Source organism: Centruroides vittatus, unplaced genomic scaffold, assembly GCF_030686945.1.
Source record: "Centruroides vittatus isolate TY-2023 unplaced genomic scaffold, ASM3068694v2 contig_1162, whole genome shotgun sequence".
In the NCBI taxonomy this organism is placed as follows: domain Eukaryota; kingdom Metazoa; phylum Arthropoda; class Arachnida; order Scorpiones; family Buthidae; genus Centruroides; species Centruroides vittatus.
The window spans coordinates 377,212-396,111 of record NW_027120748.1 but is presented as its reverse complement, the minus strand read 5'-3'; the positions used below and the strand labels follow the sequence as shown (position 1 = coordinate 396,111).

The 18,900-nt window shown below is 30.1% G+C and overlaps 2 protein-coding genes across 2 annotated transcripts in view; both read left to right on the top strand.

The window, feature by feature from the left end:
* Positions 1-10,789, top strand: part of Gmd (GDP-mannose 4,6 dehydratase) — a 41,079-nt gene extending 30,290 nt beyond the window's left edge. Inside the window, exons 9-10 of the mRNA XM_067277353.1 lie at positions 10,190-10,258; positions 10,385-10,789. Coding sequence (XP_067133454.1) covers positions 10,190-10,258; positions 10,385-10,447 — 132 coding nt within the window. The 3' untranslated portion in view covers positions 10,448-10,789. The remainder of the gene's footprint in view (positions 1-10,189; positions 10,259-10,384) is intronic.
* A 5,000-nt stretch (positions 10,790-15,789) lies between these two features.
* On the top strand, positions 15,790-18,372 carry LOC136981064 (forkhead box protein C2-like). The gene is made up of 2 exons (XM_067277342.1): positions 15,790-16,120; positions 17,022-18,372. Exon 2 carries the CDS (start codon positions 17,344-17,346, stop codon positions 18,166-18,168), a length of 825 nt encoding a protein of 274 aa, XP_067133443.1. The 5' UTR covers positions 15,790-16,120; positions 17,022-17,343; the 3' UTR covers positions 18,169-18,372.
* The last annotated feature ends 528 nt before the right edge of the window (positions 18,373-18,900 follow it).

The window sequence follows — 18,900 nt, the reverse complement described above, 5'->3', positions numbered from 1 at the left end:
GAGCAAGTAACAACAGAGCATAAAGACAACATTCCGCTCACCTACAATCCGTATTTAAGGAAGCTATATTTGGAGGTTGTCAAGAAGAAACAAGTCAGCATCACCTATAAAAGATGCCCGAATATATATCAGCTGCTACGGAATGCCAAAGATCCCCCCAACCAAGACAAGCTACCTGGAGTGTATGCCATCCCGCTGAAAGACCACAGGCGTGACGAAGACTTATGGTACATCGGCTCCACTAAAAGATCGCTAGTAGCGAGAATTAAAGAGCATAAAGCAGACATCCGTTACCAAAGATGTACAACCGCTTTGGCACGTTACGCCACGGAACCGGATATTCAGCCAAGGTTTGACGAGGCCAGGATCATCCACACCACACCCCTTATACACCATTTGAGATGGATGGAGGCAGTACACATACACAAAACTGCCCGGGATAAAAAATGTATTAACAGCAAAGAGGAGTTATCGTTATCCGTTGCATGGCAAATGCTCATATATGACGGATGACATTACAAGAAAGTTTCCACTTCCGCCCATGCACAGCGGTGACGACATCCGCACGAGTAACATTTCGAATCTTGCGCGTGGCTCTTTCAAAAATCTGTTCCATCGAACGTTTTTATAAGTTGTCCATTTTTCACCTGATGAAGAACTTTTATGCTCGAAAACGTTTGTGAAAATCGTAATTATATGTGATAACGCACCGTTCTTGGTTTTTTGTGTGAGTTTATTGTATAATACATTACCATTTATATATTAATGGAAGTGAAGTTTTTGGAAATTTGATTCTAAAATAGTAAAATAAATTACATTTAATGATATAAGATATTTATCTTGATTATGTTGCTGTTTTGTTTTGTAAAGTTTTGCTGATTTTAAATGTGATTGGTCATAAATCAAAAATAAAAAAATGTCATACATAAATGTTAAAATCATTTATAAGTAATTTTTTTCTTTTAAACACATTCAACAATATAAAATTATAATTTGAAGCCTTAATCAAATTGTTAAAATTTTAAATTAATATAAATAAATTGTTTTGTAACATTTACAAAACAATTCTTAAGATGTTTATTGTAAGCTATAACATATTTCAAATATGGTTTATTATTTTTAATAAACATACTAGCAAAAATGTACTGTATTTAATATCATTTTAGTGTGATGTTAACTGATAGTAATTTTACAAGTTTTTCACATCCCAGCAGAAATCTTGTATTTTAGTGTATGCTGATCTTTGCTTAAGAGAAATCTGACATTAAACTTTAATTATCAATGTCAACTTCCTTTCCACTTACCTATCAGAATTCATATTGTTACTTTTATAAAGTTTCGACAAAATACAGATTTAGCATTTTTGTATTCAAAATTTCAAGATATTTTTTCTAGGAAGTTTAAAAAGTTTTATCTGATAACAAAAATATGAAAGTAATGTTTTTTTATTGTACATTTGTTTTAAATGTCAAAATTTCAATTAATAAGTATATATATGTGATAAGTATCAAGAAAATGACAATGAGGGTTGTGACTAAAGGTGAGATGGTACAACAATTCTTACTTCAAATGAGTCTTTTGTTATTGATTGTCTTCATTGATATATTTAAACTCAAGAAAATTCTGAATACACATTTATTTACATTACTAAATTACACACTGTAATCAAATACATTGACAAAACTGTACTTAAGAAAAAATGTTAATTATTCGTAACAGATTTTTTTAATGACCTAATAATTTAGTGACTTTTATACTTGAAAATCTTTCTTGTTATATGTATCTGATGCATCATATGTATCTGACTTTGGCATTTTTCTATGATTCTTTAAATAAAAAAAAATTGTAGTCTTACAATGAAATATATGGGCAAGCTCTCATCCAACGTTAACCCTGATACCATCCACAAGATGATCAAACATCACAATCTTCTGGACACAATACACCCCCTGATCGACGAAATAGCAAATTGTGGCCTTGACATCAAAAAGGACCAAACTTCTGTCCACCCGGCAAACAACATTACCTACGACTTTGTCCAATATCCACCACTGCCCTTGAAGGGACTCGGTTTCTACACGGATGGCTCCAAGGCCCCAGGTGCTGTCGGTGCAGCTGCTCACTTGGTGGATCCCCAAGGGAAACTTTTTTGGAATGCTGCTTACAAACTGTACGAGAATTGCTCTGTGAATCAAGCAGAGTCTTTAGCGATTTGGAAGTCTCTCCAATATATCCACAACAATATCCGGCAGTTCACTGGGAAAAGGATCAACATAATAAGTGACAGCAAAACTGCACTGCATCAGATCAAAAAAGGAAACCGTAAACTCCCAATCATAAGTAATTGTCTGGACACATTATGTGCCCTTGCTGGTGTGACTCTCACTACCTTTTACTGGGTCAAGGGTCACTCCGGCAACATCGGCAACGAAACTGTGGACAATTTGGCAAAGAAGGCTCATAAAGTAGCCTCCAAGTACTCCTACACTTCCGTTCCCATCTCCTTCCTCAGGAAGGAACTCACCGCCATCACTATGTCAAGGTGGCAAAATGACTGGGACAGTAGCCACACTGGACGGAATACCCACAACTTCCTCCCGGACGTCAACAGTAGCTCCCGCCTCACTTTCCTGAGAACGACTCATTCTATTACGCAGATTCTCACCGCCCATGGCAATTTTAAGTGCTACCTTCATCGTTTCCTTAAGAAGGGAAATGGACTTTGTGACTGTCTTGTAAAGGAGAGGGACGACCCTTTTCATCTAATTTTTACCTGCACCAAGTTCATTCAGCATCGCCAACAACTCAGAGAACTGATAACCCATAAAGGGCACAACTGGCCTTGCCACCTTAGTGTATTCCTGGAGGACAAGGACATATACACCAATTTCGTCAAATTTGTTAACAACCTAAATTTATCAGGCTATCATCTCCCAACTGCTACTCAATCCAACATGCCAGCTATCTCATCGGATAACCACAGCCAGACTCCATAGCATCAGGACACATGGTTGGCAACCTTCAAAGGGCCACACTTCAAGGACTTAATTGGTATCTCCAATAGGGTGTTTCTCCCTCCTCATTACTCTCACCGGCACCACCCTATGTTTGCAATTGTATTGTAAGCCATACCAAGGCGCCTTCATTATTGTTCTGTTATCCCACCTATTAATTCTTAGGTACTGTAATTGTATTTTGTAATTTTGCCTTTCTACGTCTTAACAGGCGGTTCCCAGCAGGCACCCTCATCCTCCTCTTCCCTCCTCTATTTCCTTTCCTAATCCCCCCACCTCTCCTTTCCCACCTTCTGGCTCCTCCTTCCCTCCTCTCTTCTTGTAGGGCTATACCTCCGAGTAAGGCCTCTTCCCCTTTCACTTATTATTATTATTATTACAATGAAATATTACATTTAGTGTATACATATAATGAAATATTACCATATCTATGCAGTGTAATTTTCTTTAAGAATAAAATTATATAATTATATTCATTAAGGTCAACTATTGGTTAACATCAACCCTTAAGATACAGAATTTGATGTCAGAACAGGCTACAGAAATTAATGTCAACAAAAATTTATTGTAAATAATTTATTCTTATATAAATTGAACAATATACAGTATTAAAATAGGACTTAGTTTTTTATTACAATATTTAATTAATTTTCTCAGGTTAATGACTCACCATTAATTTAAGTAAGATAAATTAATGTTTGCCTTTTGAACTTTGTTCGTAATGCTTCAAATGAAATTCTAAAAATAAATTTAAAATAATTTTTATAATATTTATTAGTATAAAGTAAAGTTTTGAATAATCAGAAGTAGAATACTTGTATTTAGTCTTATTTACATTTGAAATTTGTTTTTCTTTTTAATATTTGATAAGCTTTAAACTTTCTTTATTTGTTTAATTAATTTTGTTTCTATGATTGAATTTCAATTTTAGTTATATCCACTGGTTAAAGCTAATATTTAATGTTCTTAGTAATTTTTTTTAATAATGTTGATAAGATTAATTATGGGTAGAGATTTTATTTCAGTTGCTAATTAATATTTTATGAAAATTTTAATATATAAAAATTAAATGTTATATTATCCATTAGTTTTTTCTGTTTAATATGAATATAACATAATAAAAGTGCATTTAATTATAAAATATTTTTAAATTTTTCAAACCCTTATTTCGAATTAATCTTAGGATTCTCAAAAAACAATATTAAGTAATTGTTTGAACTAGGATCCCTCTGAATGGTGTACATATGACTACAGTACCCTCTATGTTTGATGTTGGTGTTCAGTTTTTATGTTGCAAGGCCGTAGTCCACCAAAAGGTCTAAAAGAAAACCTGAGTGTAGCAAACACCAATAATTGAGTGCCACCATGAATAGCTAAGTGTAGAAGTTAGTGCAAAGTGGCTGTTAGAAGGAAGACTTATATCTACTTAATGCTAATAAAACTGAACGCAATTGCAAATCTTAATACTACTAAACATCTAGACAGACAGTGCAAAAAGGAAACGAACACAATGACAAACTAGAAAAGATGGTAATGTGAACTTGAGAGTATTTTGAATAAACAAAACCTTCAGTTTCAAAATTCAAAGCTTAGAATATTGCTTTTTTATGAACTTATCATACAGGAAACATTGGATACAACAGGAACGAATTTAGACTTCATTGATTTTAGTTACAAGAAAATGCATTTCCGGTGTCATACCCCTCATCAGTTCTTATCTCTTGTGGAAATATATGGTATTGCTCAGAGAAAATTGGTATTGTCCCTTGGCATTATAGAAAATTTTTAAAAAGACAATTTACATTTAATTTTAGAAGGTCAAGGAAGGAGTCTTTGGACAGAAAATGTAGCTCATAAGAGCTAGTTATCAGTTTGAAAACTTGATCTTGAAATCAAATTAATAATGTAAAATAACCCTTGAAACAAACCTCTGGGTACATGTTCTGTACTTGCTCCCAATGTGATGTTCAGTAGTTATAATACTACAGAATGCCACAATTTCATTGATCAGACAGATTCATGGGTTGTCCTGTTGTAGACAAAAAACTTTTTTTCCCCAAGAGAAAAAATAGTTGTTTACCAATATAGAGGAATATTCACATGAAGAGGCGGTGAATATAGAGAAATATTCACACGCTTCTTCATGTGAATATTTCTCTATATTAGTAAAATAGTTGGCGTGATGTCCGCTCGAAGTATTTAATTTACCTAACTAGTTGTTTACCTTCTCTTACTGAGACTTTTTCCATTAGTATTTTTCTGTATATGTGAAATGGAATGATTTAATTGATGATTAAAAATTTTTCATCTATGTCATTACATGAGGTTGTTTAGCTTTTTATTAGAAAAGAAGGTGATAGAAAAAGCTGGAGAGTCTCATATGATCCCATACAGTGAGATTAACTGCAAAATTTCAAATAGAACCTAAGAAATTATGTAATTAGACTAAATTAATGTGAAATTTAAATGGTATGCTATTTAAATAAAGAAAATTTCATAACTTTTTTCAAATTTATTTCTGTGTTAATTGTTACATTCCAATTTACATGATGCTTTTTTTAGAAAGTGTGATTTAAGAAAAATCTCCAGATTAAACGTTGCTATTTTTTAAGCATAGAATCCAAATATTTTTACATCTTGATAATGTTTCATTTAAAATTTCACAGTTGATTCAACTCCCACCAAGAGAGGTTAGATGATTCTTTAGCTGATAATAGCACCTTTCCTAACTTGAATACTAACAAAAAACTATTATTAATCAATTGAATAATGGAGTAACACTTTACTTGGACCATCTTGTATATATAATGATAATTAGCCAAACATTTATTTTAGAAATTATTACCAATAAATATATTAAATACTTCCTTTTTTACAAGAATGACTGACTAAAAATCTTGTTCTTTAGCAAGTATTGAATACTTATTCACTATCTAATATTTAATATTTGATAGTTAGTATTCTGTTTAATCTGAATATGACTTATAAAGAAAGAGAAAATGTTTAATTAAAACATTTGCTGGAGTAATATTTTTTTCAATTTGTTTTATAATGTTTCTCTCCAACTGAGTTTTGTTCTTTATTTTTTTAATAAACATATTTTTAAAAATACGCATTTTAATGCTGTTATATAACTTTCTTAGGAAAATTTTTTTATTTAACATAAGTTTAATGTAAATTTTTTTTATAATTTATTTGTATATTCTTGAAGGAAAATATGATTCTGTGATCAACATTCTTTTAAGTGATTCAAGAAACTATATGTAAAAAATAGATTTTTTTTATTTATCTTATGATTTTGAACCTGTTTGTAAGTCCTTTCTTTCAGGAAGCCACACTCAACTTTTCTCAAAGGAAAGACCTACAAATACATTCAAAAATATAGAAGATAAAAGGGAAAGTGAGTGAAAAAAAATCTATGTTGTGAAAGATATTGGATTCAAAATCTTAAACTGTAAAGTAAATGTAAAATTTTTATGTGAGAAATACATTATATACATATAAGTCTTACAAGTAAAAATGAAGAACCATATTATATACTTAATTCATTCGTTAATACTATTTAAATTAAATATAAACTTTAAACAGTAATAACAGGATAAAAATTTTCAATGCAAGAAAATACATTAATTTTTTTTCTTTTTTCTTTTTTCTTTTTTTGAGAAATTCCTAATAAAAATATACCAATGTATTTTTGAGTTTAAAATAAACAAACAACAGTAAAAAAATAATAAGTCATTCACTAGGTATCTGTTTTCTTTTTCATCATGTTATATTTTTAAAAGTTTTTAATCTACAATAATAAATTAAATTTTGTAAAACATTAAATATTGTTTCTATTTTTTTAATGTTTTAATTGCATAATTTAATTATTAATTAGGAGCATGCAAGATTATCTTTAAATGACGAATTTAAAGAAAGTTACGACGAAAACTGTTATTTTTTTTACATCACTTATTTCGAAATATCGAAATACAATACGATATATTAAATTAACCAATATATAGTTAAGATTATATTAAGAAAGAACTATTCTTTAAACAGACTTAAAATGTTTTAGTTAACTGACTGAGCCATTCTGTATAATAGAAAAATTTATTTAACGTAAATTGTAGATTGAGAATACATTTTAATAAAATATTAGACTTAACCATACAGACAATTTAATGCATTAAAAAAGGATTTAAATATTTTACTTGCAGTTTGTAATCATGTCCTTAAAAGTTGTTAATAAAATAATTTATAAATTTGGTTTATACATTTCATTGTTATTATTTTATTATCATTTCAAAGAGATGTAAATACTAAGCATTGTGCAATTTGAAGACATTATAAAAATCTAAAAATTATTATTAATTGTATACTTTATATTCACTTGTATTTGATCTGCAATGGGTGAGTTGCATTTTCTCAACACAATGTAATTTAATGCTTATGCTACATATCTTCTCATGTTTTATGTTTAAAATTTTTATACTGGAAAAAAAAATTTTTTTTGTACATGTCCTCCTTCAGCTCTTTACATTCTGCTTCCTCAAAGGTGTTTCTTAATCCTAATAAAATATTTCTTTCTCTTCATCAAAGTTATCTCTCTGGTATTATTATTATTCCTTTTTTTTATGAAAAAGTCTATAAATAAAAACTTTTATTTAAAAATTATTTAATGAAAGAATTCTCTTAAACTGTATCCAAATATAATAAAGAAGAAAGTGGATGTTCCAGTCATATTTCATTCCTTAGAAAATTATTTATCTTAAGAGTTACATTAAGAAAAATTTCTATTTTTATATTTAGTATTTTTAAAAGTTTATTTATTTTATTGAAAACATAAAAATAAAATAAACTGGGTTACTAAAAATGGGCCTTTAGAAATAATGATTTTTGTCAGTTTATAAATAAATAGCTTTTGATAAAATAAAAATCAAATTTTTTTTTTATTTTGTAAATGGTCTTGCATAGAAATTGAAGATGATTTATAAAGATAGATATGACTTGGAAAACAAACAATTAATTTATTTTATTTTTAAAATTGAATGTAAATTGTTTTTAAGAGTTAGTTTGATGTCAATTGAATACATCTTTTAAAACATTAATAATAAATATCTTAATAATTATAAATAAAATTTGGAAAAAAGTAGTTATTTATAAACACAAAAGACTAAATTAAACACAGTTTATTTCTTTTTTAAATAATGGATCACCTGAAAATATAAACAAGTAAGAATGTTTATATTTTTTTTAATTTAGAAAAAAAATCTTGAACTTTTTCTCAATATTTGTGTTTTTTGATACTTTTTGTTTATGCAATTATTAATTAAATATTTTTAAATCTATACAAACATTTTTAATAAATATTTATCAATGAAGTATACTTATATATAATTAGTTGAATTATTTATATAACAATGTAACCAATGAATTATTTAGTAATTTTAGTTAATAACATTCAGAATTTTTGAGTTTTTTTTAATTTCTGATTTTAAATTAAAATTATTAATAATAATAATTTAGCAGTTATCAAATTATACATTTTGCTAAATTAGGTTTCTTGAACTTAGAATTTATGAAATTTTAAAATAAAATTAAAAGTTAATTGAACATTTTTTAATAAGAAAAATAAAATTTGAGGATTATTTTAAAACTAAATGAGATTTTGATTGATTAAAAAGTTGTTTCAAATTATTTAAATTTGTTTCAATGAATCAAAATAATAAGATAAAAAAATAACAAACTATTATATATAATATTTAGATTATATATTGTTGTTTAGTTTAGTTATAGGATGTATAATTTGTTTTATTTTGTTTAAAAGAAAATAAAATGTTTACTCATTAAAAAAAAGATATAAAATAATGACAGAAATTTTATAATTTTTAATTATATCAACTTTTTTTTATTGGTGTTTTCATAATAATTTAGAACATATTTAACCTTGTGTGTGTGTGTAAAAAATGGTGGTGATTACCGAACTGAGATTGTCAATACAGAAAATTTATTTAATGTATAATTAAATAAATCCATCTCAGTAAATGATTAAACTTCAATGTTAACAAAAGCTCTTTATTAAATTCTGAATTTATTTATAGCATTATGCTAGAAAAATTAATTAGATCTATAAATAGAGTTAATATTTCAAAATGAATCAAAGTATCAGTTTTCTTTATTTGTAAGTAATAAAAAGTGATAAGAATTTAATAAATAATCTTGATACATATTTAATAATGTTTAAAAAATTGAATATTTCAAAATGAACAGTATTTAACTAAATAACAGAATTTCCAATATAAATATTTATTTATATAATATCCACACCTATTTATCATTTTATATAATTTGTAAATATGCTAAATTTTTGTATAAACACATTAATCATTTGCTGATTTGTTCTTTATAATCAAACATGGTTTATTGATATTGTATGTGATGAGTGAATGAGAAAAAATTATCTGTACTTTGGATATTTTTTGATTTATTAATTATGTATAATGTATATAATAATGTAATTTATAACTTTGATAACTTTTAAGAGTATTACCATATGTTAATTACTTTATACAAAATCTTAAGGCTTAAAATGCATTTAATTAAATTTAAATTTAACAAGAGAAAAACTTGTTTACAGGTATTAATTTGTGTATTTTTTAAAAGAATACGAAAGCAGAAATGCTTATTTTATAAAGAATTATTGTTGTAGCCTATCAGGAAAATAATCTGCAATTGTCAGATAAGTTATTAGATTTTTTTTTCTTGCTGTTCTCCTCCCGTTCTCTTCCCCCTCGTGGCGCACTCGAACAAGAGATTTAGAAGTAGAATTTTGCATACCAATCAGATGTTGGAATCGACCACCTGGCTAAAGGATGTAGTAGCCCCGAAGGCACGGGTTGTTGTGGCAGTGAGCCTGCTGCAGGATTTGATTAAAGGTCCATTCAATTAGATGGGCCGACCGGAGGAAAGAATAACAACTGGAGGGTCATTGTGGTTCCCGTTCTGCCAATTCTGGAGCTGTCCATCATGTCAGGCGAGCTGCCAATATTTTGGTTACGGGGAGGGTGCGAAAACTAGAGGAGAAGGGGCGATCCGGGAGACAGTGGCGCCGTTAGAGTGGCTGCGTTAGAAATCTCGGTTGTGTTTATATATATTTGTACGACGTGACACTAATTTTGTTGTTCCCGCAGGACTTCCTCCTAGGCGACGCCACAAAAGCGAAGAAGAAGTTCGGTTGGTCCCCTAGGATAAAATTCGAGGTTTGTGCCGGGGATTTAAATCAATTTTTCTATCCGGATTAACTCACGAAATTGTGCGAATCTTAATCTGGTAACCGCAACCACTGAATTGTAATGCTCATTTTTTTCCTTTCTAAATCCCCACAGGAACTGGTACAAGAAATGGTGGACGCAGATATAGCTCTGATGAGAAAGAATCCAGCAGCTTGAGACGATCGTTTATTTATGTTTTACATTCCATTCATCGTAAGAACTGATACGGCCAGTTACCTTCGATCCATCATACAGTCTAATTTTTTGCACGAAGAGGTTTTTGGGGGTGTAATAAATCACGTTGGTGAATAAAAGCTTTGTAAATTTAACGTATTAGCATCATTTTCATCTTGTGTTTTTTGTCTGCTGCACTAAACTGTAACTAGGGAAAACAGACTTTACAGGAGTTAACATACGAAGTAAATAAGCGTAATATTTTGGAAAATATTCGGACAAATAGAAAAACTAATGTAAAAGGTGTAACTTTTAATAAAACTTTAAGCCATTTTTACCTACGAACTCGTTTTTAAGATGCGAATTGTGTGTTTGAATTAAAATGTAAAATAAATGAATAAAAATTCATTTTTATTTTATTTGACTCTATCAACGAAATTACGAAGATTTTTGTCTTCGAATTAACGTACTTTAAAGGTTTTAAACGGCAAAGCACATTCTTGATATCAATGTTGTCCCATGTGGTGCTCGAAGTACTCGATTCTTTGAACGACAAAACACCGCCCAACGGTGGTTAGGGGAAATATAAATAAGCTATTGTGAGTGAAGAGCTGTGTCTGGGGACATTGGATGGCGTCCTATCCCACCGTCATTCAATGGATAAATAAACAATGTTGGTAAGACCACCCAAGTCCCGTCCTCCTCTCTCTTAACGGATATCCATCAAGGACATTGACCTTCTATCATGTGTGTTCGAAACTTTACATGTTTAAAAAAAATGAAGCGTTGGCATTAGAAGAATAATCTCAAAAGTATAATTAACGACTAACAAATGTTTAAAATCTTAAATAAAACACGAGAAATGCTAATTGATTTCTAATTGATTCGCTTCAATTGAGTTACTCTACGAGATATAAATTTTATTTCTCCGACGAACAGTGTTTTAATGTATACTTTATCTAATGAATGCTTATAGGTAATTTGATTATAAGTAGATATTATTGTTTTCTATCTAATTTTATACACTATTTTTTAAATTTTCACATTAAAATTTTCACATTAAAACACCATTCGACACGGACCGCATCAGGGCCTTGGAGACCCTTGAGATTTACAAGGCGTCTAAATCAGGGAAATGCATTAATTTCAAAGATGGAAACGTTTTATCATATGCGTGGAGATATGTCTCCGAAGTACACCCGCAATGGTAGCATATCAGAGTAATGTACTATTCATGTACGGATGTACGCAGTCATTTTTTAGGATTATATTATAGGCATTAAAAACAAGTTAGATCGTTCGCAATTATGGCACGCGGTGAGAGGTTCGATCGTTTTAACTTTGAAAGAATTCTATTGCATTCTATCTCGAAAACCGTCGAATAAAACCTGACGAAGATCGCGGAGGCGATCGAAAACGTTAGTTAAGTGGTCGTTAATGTTAGTACTTAGTACCGGAAATTCGAAAAAAGGCTTAAGAAGGTATAATGGACATCATATGTACCGGTATGAGGATTGTTTTCTTTTTCACATTAATCTTCATACGTAGGCTAAATGTTTTTCGTACCTTTCTGATGTTTCTAACATTTTAATCTAATGTAAACTGAAGGAAATTTTTCAGTTGTTTAACTTGATTTTATATTAATAATTGTCGCGAAAGGGACGTCTGAATGTCTGGTCAACGTTTTACTTCCATTTCTAAAACTGACCTACTGGCTGTTCAAAGCAAAGTTTAGAAGGTTTCAGTTTTATGACCGATTTCCCACACAACCAAGGACCGAACAACATATCAATACTACTTGATATACAACTGTTTACATTCAACTCTAGTAACCTCTGTCCGAAACGTTTCATCGGCCGGACAACGCGTACAAGTGTGCATTTTGTAAACAACACGTACAACCGAGAAGTCTTGTAAAGGGCATCTATAATTAGTCACTTTTAAAGAAGACCTTGAATTTAAAATATTTAACACGATGAGCGAGATTTATTACAAAATTTTATTTCGATTACACACAAGAAAAACAAACATTTAATAAGATCAACACGGAGACGTCTTTTTATTGGCGATTCTTAAAAGATTAAACAACGAAACACGATAAGAGATGCACGGTTCTAATCAACAAAGTAATAAAAATGATATGATTTAAAGAATTATAAAATTTTGTGACTTTTATTTATGATCTTGTTCGCGAATTACAAACAAATACGAGAAGGAAGATCCGCCATCTTTTTTAAAAGTTCTTACATTCAAATTATTAATCGGGTCGAATTTTCCTTCGTCGTCTTTCTCGGGTTTTTGTTTTTGTTTTTATAGTTTATTTTTTGGGTTACTTAGAACAGGATTAGGACAGGAACGATGACAGAATGACAATTTATCAAAGTCAGGAAAATTGACGAACTCCAGACTAGAATGAATTACAGTGTATTTTGTGTAATGTTATCTTTAAGATAGACAAACTTTTTTTTATGTTTTATTGTATTTTGACCAAGTTAAAACGTGATTTAAAAGCATTTTATAAGAAAAAGTTGTAAAAATCGAAATTTGATAGATTACAACCGTATTTTTCTTCCCTAAATGTACATAATTTGGCGCTTCAGCTTAATACGAAATATAACAATTTACAAGTCTAGTAAATTATTTGGTGTAATAAAACACAATTAAAACTGATATGCAGTATTAGTTTTTTTTTATTAAATCTGTTTAATAATTTTATTACAATAATCTTAGTATATTTTTAAACAACAAAATTATCTTGTGTAATATTCTTTCGATTCTAATAATCCCTATACCTAAACAACTGGCATTTTAAAGTATCAAAGGGCGATTATTAGAGCCTATCCCTTGCCCCCTTTATATCTTCAGTATTTTTCATCATAAACAGGTTGTTTTCAATTGGGAAAGATCTACTGTTATCTAATGTAAACAAAAATGGCAAATGGTATTATCGAAATTAATGTCATGCAGCGTAGATTAGCCTGACTCTTATGTCAACATTCAACTATAACTTCCTTTTCTGTTAAATCAGCAAATTTGTTTTAAAATTGATTGCTAGAATCAAGGATCTTTTTTCTTTTTTTTAAGCGAAAATTATTCTGGAGAATGTATTTTTTGTTTATTTTCTAGAATAATTCTAGATACGAATGTATCCTGCAAGAAACTAACATCAAGCCTTAGTTGGCTTTGGAAATAATGGCGCGGTGATGATGGTTACTTTTATTTTAAATACATTCGGAATAAAAAGATATAAAATACGATAAATTATTATTTTAAAATCGACTCGAGAAAAATAAATATCTTTTATAACTGTAGGCGTTTTTATCGTTAACTGATAGCTTAAAAGATCTTGTCGAAACGTAAACATGTGGAGAGGCAAGTTTTTAACTCTGTAATGAATCTGTATAAACAAATACTAAACTTTCTCTAGCGACTGTTATAAAATTCTATTTTATAGAATAAAAGGAGGGAAAAACTATTTTAATAATTAAAAACAAAGCAGGCCTTTTATCTTTTATCAACAAACGATTTTTTCGAGATAACGGTGATCTATTTGATTAGACTTAACGGTTTTAAAACTAAAAAAAGATGTTTGGAGAATTTTATAAAGGTTATCTATTTAGAGGTTATAACGAAGGTTTGTCCGTGTTAAACGGGTTGCTATCGTTTATACAGTTTCGCCTTTTGAACGTTCGCGTGCCCTTTTTCTCGGTTTTTCGTGCTCTTAGAGGTGTTTGAGGTTCGTATATATTTTATTCGAAATTTAAACCCGAAGTCAGAATTTTTGGAAATGTCAAACGGGTCTTTCCCTCTTAAACTCCCGACACTTAGCCACTACTTTCACACGAACTTTTTAACCTCGAGACATTCATCAAGGAAAGCTGTCGATGATACAATACCATTAAGTTTATGTAAAAGAAAACAATGTTAAAAAAAATATGACATAGGCGTGATTGACAATAAACAAAATGCCGCCGCCGTTGATGATATAAATAGCTAAGATTAAACTGTCTGTCTATCTCGTTTTAGAAAATGGTTTTTGTTTTGACAGACACCATCTGAAGTGTAGAATTATGATAAAGTGGTTGTGTGTGAGAAATGTCCTCTTAGAGAGGTTCCATTAACATTGGCTCCCACAGCACAACAGACAATACACACGACGTTAATGGAAATGTTAAAAGACTGTTTGGACGTTTGTAATTATCAATTTTTTCCCCCCTCTCTTATTTATTTAAATTTTAAAATCCCACGCTGCAGAGTTTTCTAATTGAGTGTAACAGTTTGCTTCTGATTGGACTTTGCTACATTGCAACAACCATCGAGTGCTAAACAAACATGCCATATCTCTTGAACTTAGATATTATTGTATTTTATTCTTACTGAGATAATTTTTTTAATGTTTAGTTTTCTAGAATGGCTTTAAATAATTAAAAAATGTTAATCTGTTTACAATTTCTTACAGTTATTGGCATTCTGTACAGTACTGAAAATCTTAAATTACTTTAATTTACTGTTTTTACATACAAAACAAGCATAAAATAGGCCTTGTGTATGTATGTATATATATATATATATATAATTTATACTATACTAATTTATTTAGTGAGCTTGATTGATGTTTATGAAATATAAATATAACAAACTATACATAGGCCCTATCATTAAACATGTGATTTCTATTTTTAAAAAAAGTTATTAAAATATTTATAAATATTTTTATAAAAATAATCATAAGCAGTTATCGATATAGATAGAGTCGAGGGTGGAGTAAAGTATGTCTGTAGTGTTTGTACCAGTGACATGTGCATGACGAATGCATGATCAAGATATTAAGGTTGTCGTTTCAGTCTAGTTGACCTTGGCCTTCTAGATTATTCTTCGCCTTAATATAATATTTGTAAGCGATAATATGAAATTAGACACTTTTATCTACCATTATTATAATATTTATCATTAGAATGTAATAAATGTTATAATTTTTTAAATTTAATCTATACAATTCGTATATTATTTAATAGAGTGAACTTATGCGGTTGTATCCAATATTTTATATAATTAATATAGAGTAAAATATAAAAATTATAAGAGAAGATAGTGTAAAGTTTATAATATATTTTCTACTTTGTTGAGTATGGTGAAGACTAGCCTATATGAAGTGGAATATTATGTAAATTTGATATAATGCTAATAGGCCCTTTGCAAATTAAATGATAAGATAAGAATGTTTAAAGACAGGAAATCAATTATCAAAATACATTGTTACCTTTATCGATAAGTATAGATATGAAAATAACAAATATATTAATCACTCGGGTGTAACCGTAAATATAAAGATGGCGATCGCTCCGATAAATTACACTAGAATTTTTTTTTACTGGTGAGAAATTTAACACCTACACTCGGAAGTTTTAAATGGTGTGGGTATTAAAGGTAGCTTTTTTTTTCTTTCGAAGAGAGTTGTTTTATAAGATGCAGTGGGAAAGGCGAGGCTCTCTCTCTTAAATAATTGGTTAGGTTGAACATATATCTTATAGAATCAACAGTTTTATCAGTTGTGTGTTATATTTACAGTATCTTATTTAGTTTGCCATAACACACCCCGTTGAGTTAATGTCAACAATTAGTTTTGTTTTGAGCTTCGACTTCGTCGGGACGTCTCCCTCTCTCCTCCCACTTGTGGTGAGTTTCAATTTGTTTTTTTACTTTTAATCCTGCTACAACGTAACTCAATTTTATAAACGTTTAATTACTTTTTTAATTAAGTAATTGTTAAATTAATGCTTAAATTTAAATATTATTCGAGGCGGTATGAAACCTTTGTTGGATCTAAAGCCATTAAAAACATGAATATTTAATTAAGAATTAGAGGGTTGGAATATTTATGAAGTTACAAGCTTATTTTAAACAAAAGTTTGAACTTTGACTCCGAAAATCTCCTACGCTTTATTTGTAATTAATAGACAGATGCCGAAGCTCGAAGAAAAACAAAGGACTTTTTAGCATCAATGTGCTAAAATAATTGGGGCATTGACAGAAAGTAAAATTAATTTCTGGAAGTTTTTGGCTTAGTTTCAATTTTAAGTACAAAAGAATTGCACGTGTTTTACTTACGAAAAGGTTTGGAAGTATATTTAATTATTTTTAAATGTCTACGATAATATTTTGAAGAAATTTCAATCTAAATATTTTAAAAACTCGGTATTTTCCATTCATTTGGGACTATGGGGTGGTCTTCTCCACACTCAAAAAAAAAGAAAGAAAAAGAAAAAACTAACAGGGATTGTAAAAACAAACTTGGACGTCTTGGGTGGGCCTAACCAGATAATCAGCTTCGGTTCATTTATAAATAAACTCAAAGGACGTGATTGGACGAAGGATTGGTCGTCATGACAACGCAGTATTTAATTGACATTTCGTAGAAGCTAAGAGAGGCTTTGGATCCAGCATAATTTGCGACGTGTTGATGTTAAAAAACAATCAAAAACATTAACATTCAATAAAAATTGTATTGTATATAATGCAAGCCAGGACCTATATCTGCTTAGTCGAGCCTTTAATATTGCTTGGTTTGTTTCTGTAGATACTGTGAGACGACAGGAGACTGGTGGAAGCAGTAAATACTGTGGTCTAGACATTCCGTGTAGCGTCGCAATTTCAAAGACTACTTGAAAACTTGTGGAATAACAGTCGACTGACTTTGTCTTCGGTGTCGAGTACGAACACTCCTTTGCCGTTTGTGAAACAATACATTAATGCCCAAGTCAATTTCTTGAATGTCGACAAGGGATATCTACCTGTAAGTACTGTGGACAGATTTTCGTAATTTTTATCAAGTAGAGAGTCGAACAACTTCGTTTGTTGTGTAGTGCTAACTAGTGTAAGATCTACATGCATTTGTTTCGATGATGTCATCAACCGGTAATGATTATTACGGTCACTTAACTCCTACTCCAGTTATGTACCCGACAAATATAAATTTCGGAACTTATCCCGAGAAAATTAGATATAGACAGATTAGTAGTTACGAAGTAACTAACAATAGAAGCTTGGAGAATAGAGTACAGAGTGACAAAACGGCTCAGAAACCACCCTTCTCCTACATAGCTCTGATAGCCATGGCTATCAGGCACGCACCCGATCATAAAATCACACTGAACGGCATTTATAAATTTATCATGGATCGCTTTCCATATTATCACGATAATAAGCAGGGGTGGCAGAATTCTATACGTCACAATTTAAGTCTGAATGACTGTTTTCTGAAAGTACCTAGAGAGAAAGGAAAACCAGGTAAAGGTAACTACTGGACTTTGGATCCGAATTCTGAAGAAATGTTCGAAAATGGTAATTTTAGGAGGAGGAAGAAGCGCATAAAAGGTACTACTTGTAAACTTCATAGAAACAATAATGACGACATTAGCAACGAGAAAAATTCGGAAAGATCGGATTTGAATCGGCAGAATTCGTGCCACACTAAAGGTACCTCTTTCACCATCGAAAGACTGATAGGTAGTGATAAGGATCGTGACGAGAAGGCCAAGCATCCGGTCGACTTGCCTCCACTACAGAACGTTCAACCCGCTCGAGGTTTGTTGGGATTCGAACTAGTTCCCTATCACCTCAGAATACCTCCGGGCAAATTTCAGTATTGCAGTTGGCCCACCTGGAATTTAACATCCGCACCTGTTTGGTATACAAGTTCCACTTCCGAACTTTTACATAGGTGATTTTTACAAAGTAGCAAACGGGTTTCCAGACTCGATTCTTTTAAAGTAAATATCATCCTGTGTTTATTCTTTCAGTCAACTGTCCATAATTCACAAAGTGACGTTTTATAACGCTGTAAATACGGTTTTTTCAATAGTTACTTGTATGTTAGTTGTGTTTTGTATTGTACGTGAATGTGATAAATAAATATTAGGATTCTGTAACCTTCTTTGTTGTTATGATTTAGGTACACAAAAATTCAATATTTTGATTACTTTTTTTAAACATAAAATAAACTCGATCTAAGCAAAAATATTCATTTCTTTTAATTTTCATTTCGAAGAACTAAAGCTAGCTAAATTAAATGACCGAATCTAAACAAAATAAAAGTATATTTATTGATGTTAAACTTATCAGTAAATCTAACAGGATGAGAATAAATGTGATATTATGAGTTATCGCTTGTATTTATAACAAACTTGTTTACAATTTAAGCCATCTGCTTATATTTTGAAGGCCAACACGGCGAAGGATTACGTTACTTCTAGGCGCAGAACTCAATGTGGTCACTTAAAATAAACATTAAACGAATATATACCCGAGGGTAACGGTCAAGAATTTATAAATAAACATACTTGTTATGAATTTTGCTTAAATAAATAATGAAAAGCATTAATTATTTTTTCTCTAGTATTTAAAGAATAAATTACTGCTTTATGTTAATATCTGTCGTTGATAATTTATCTAAAGTC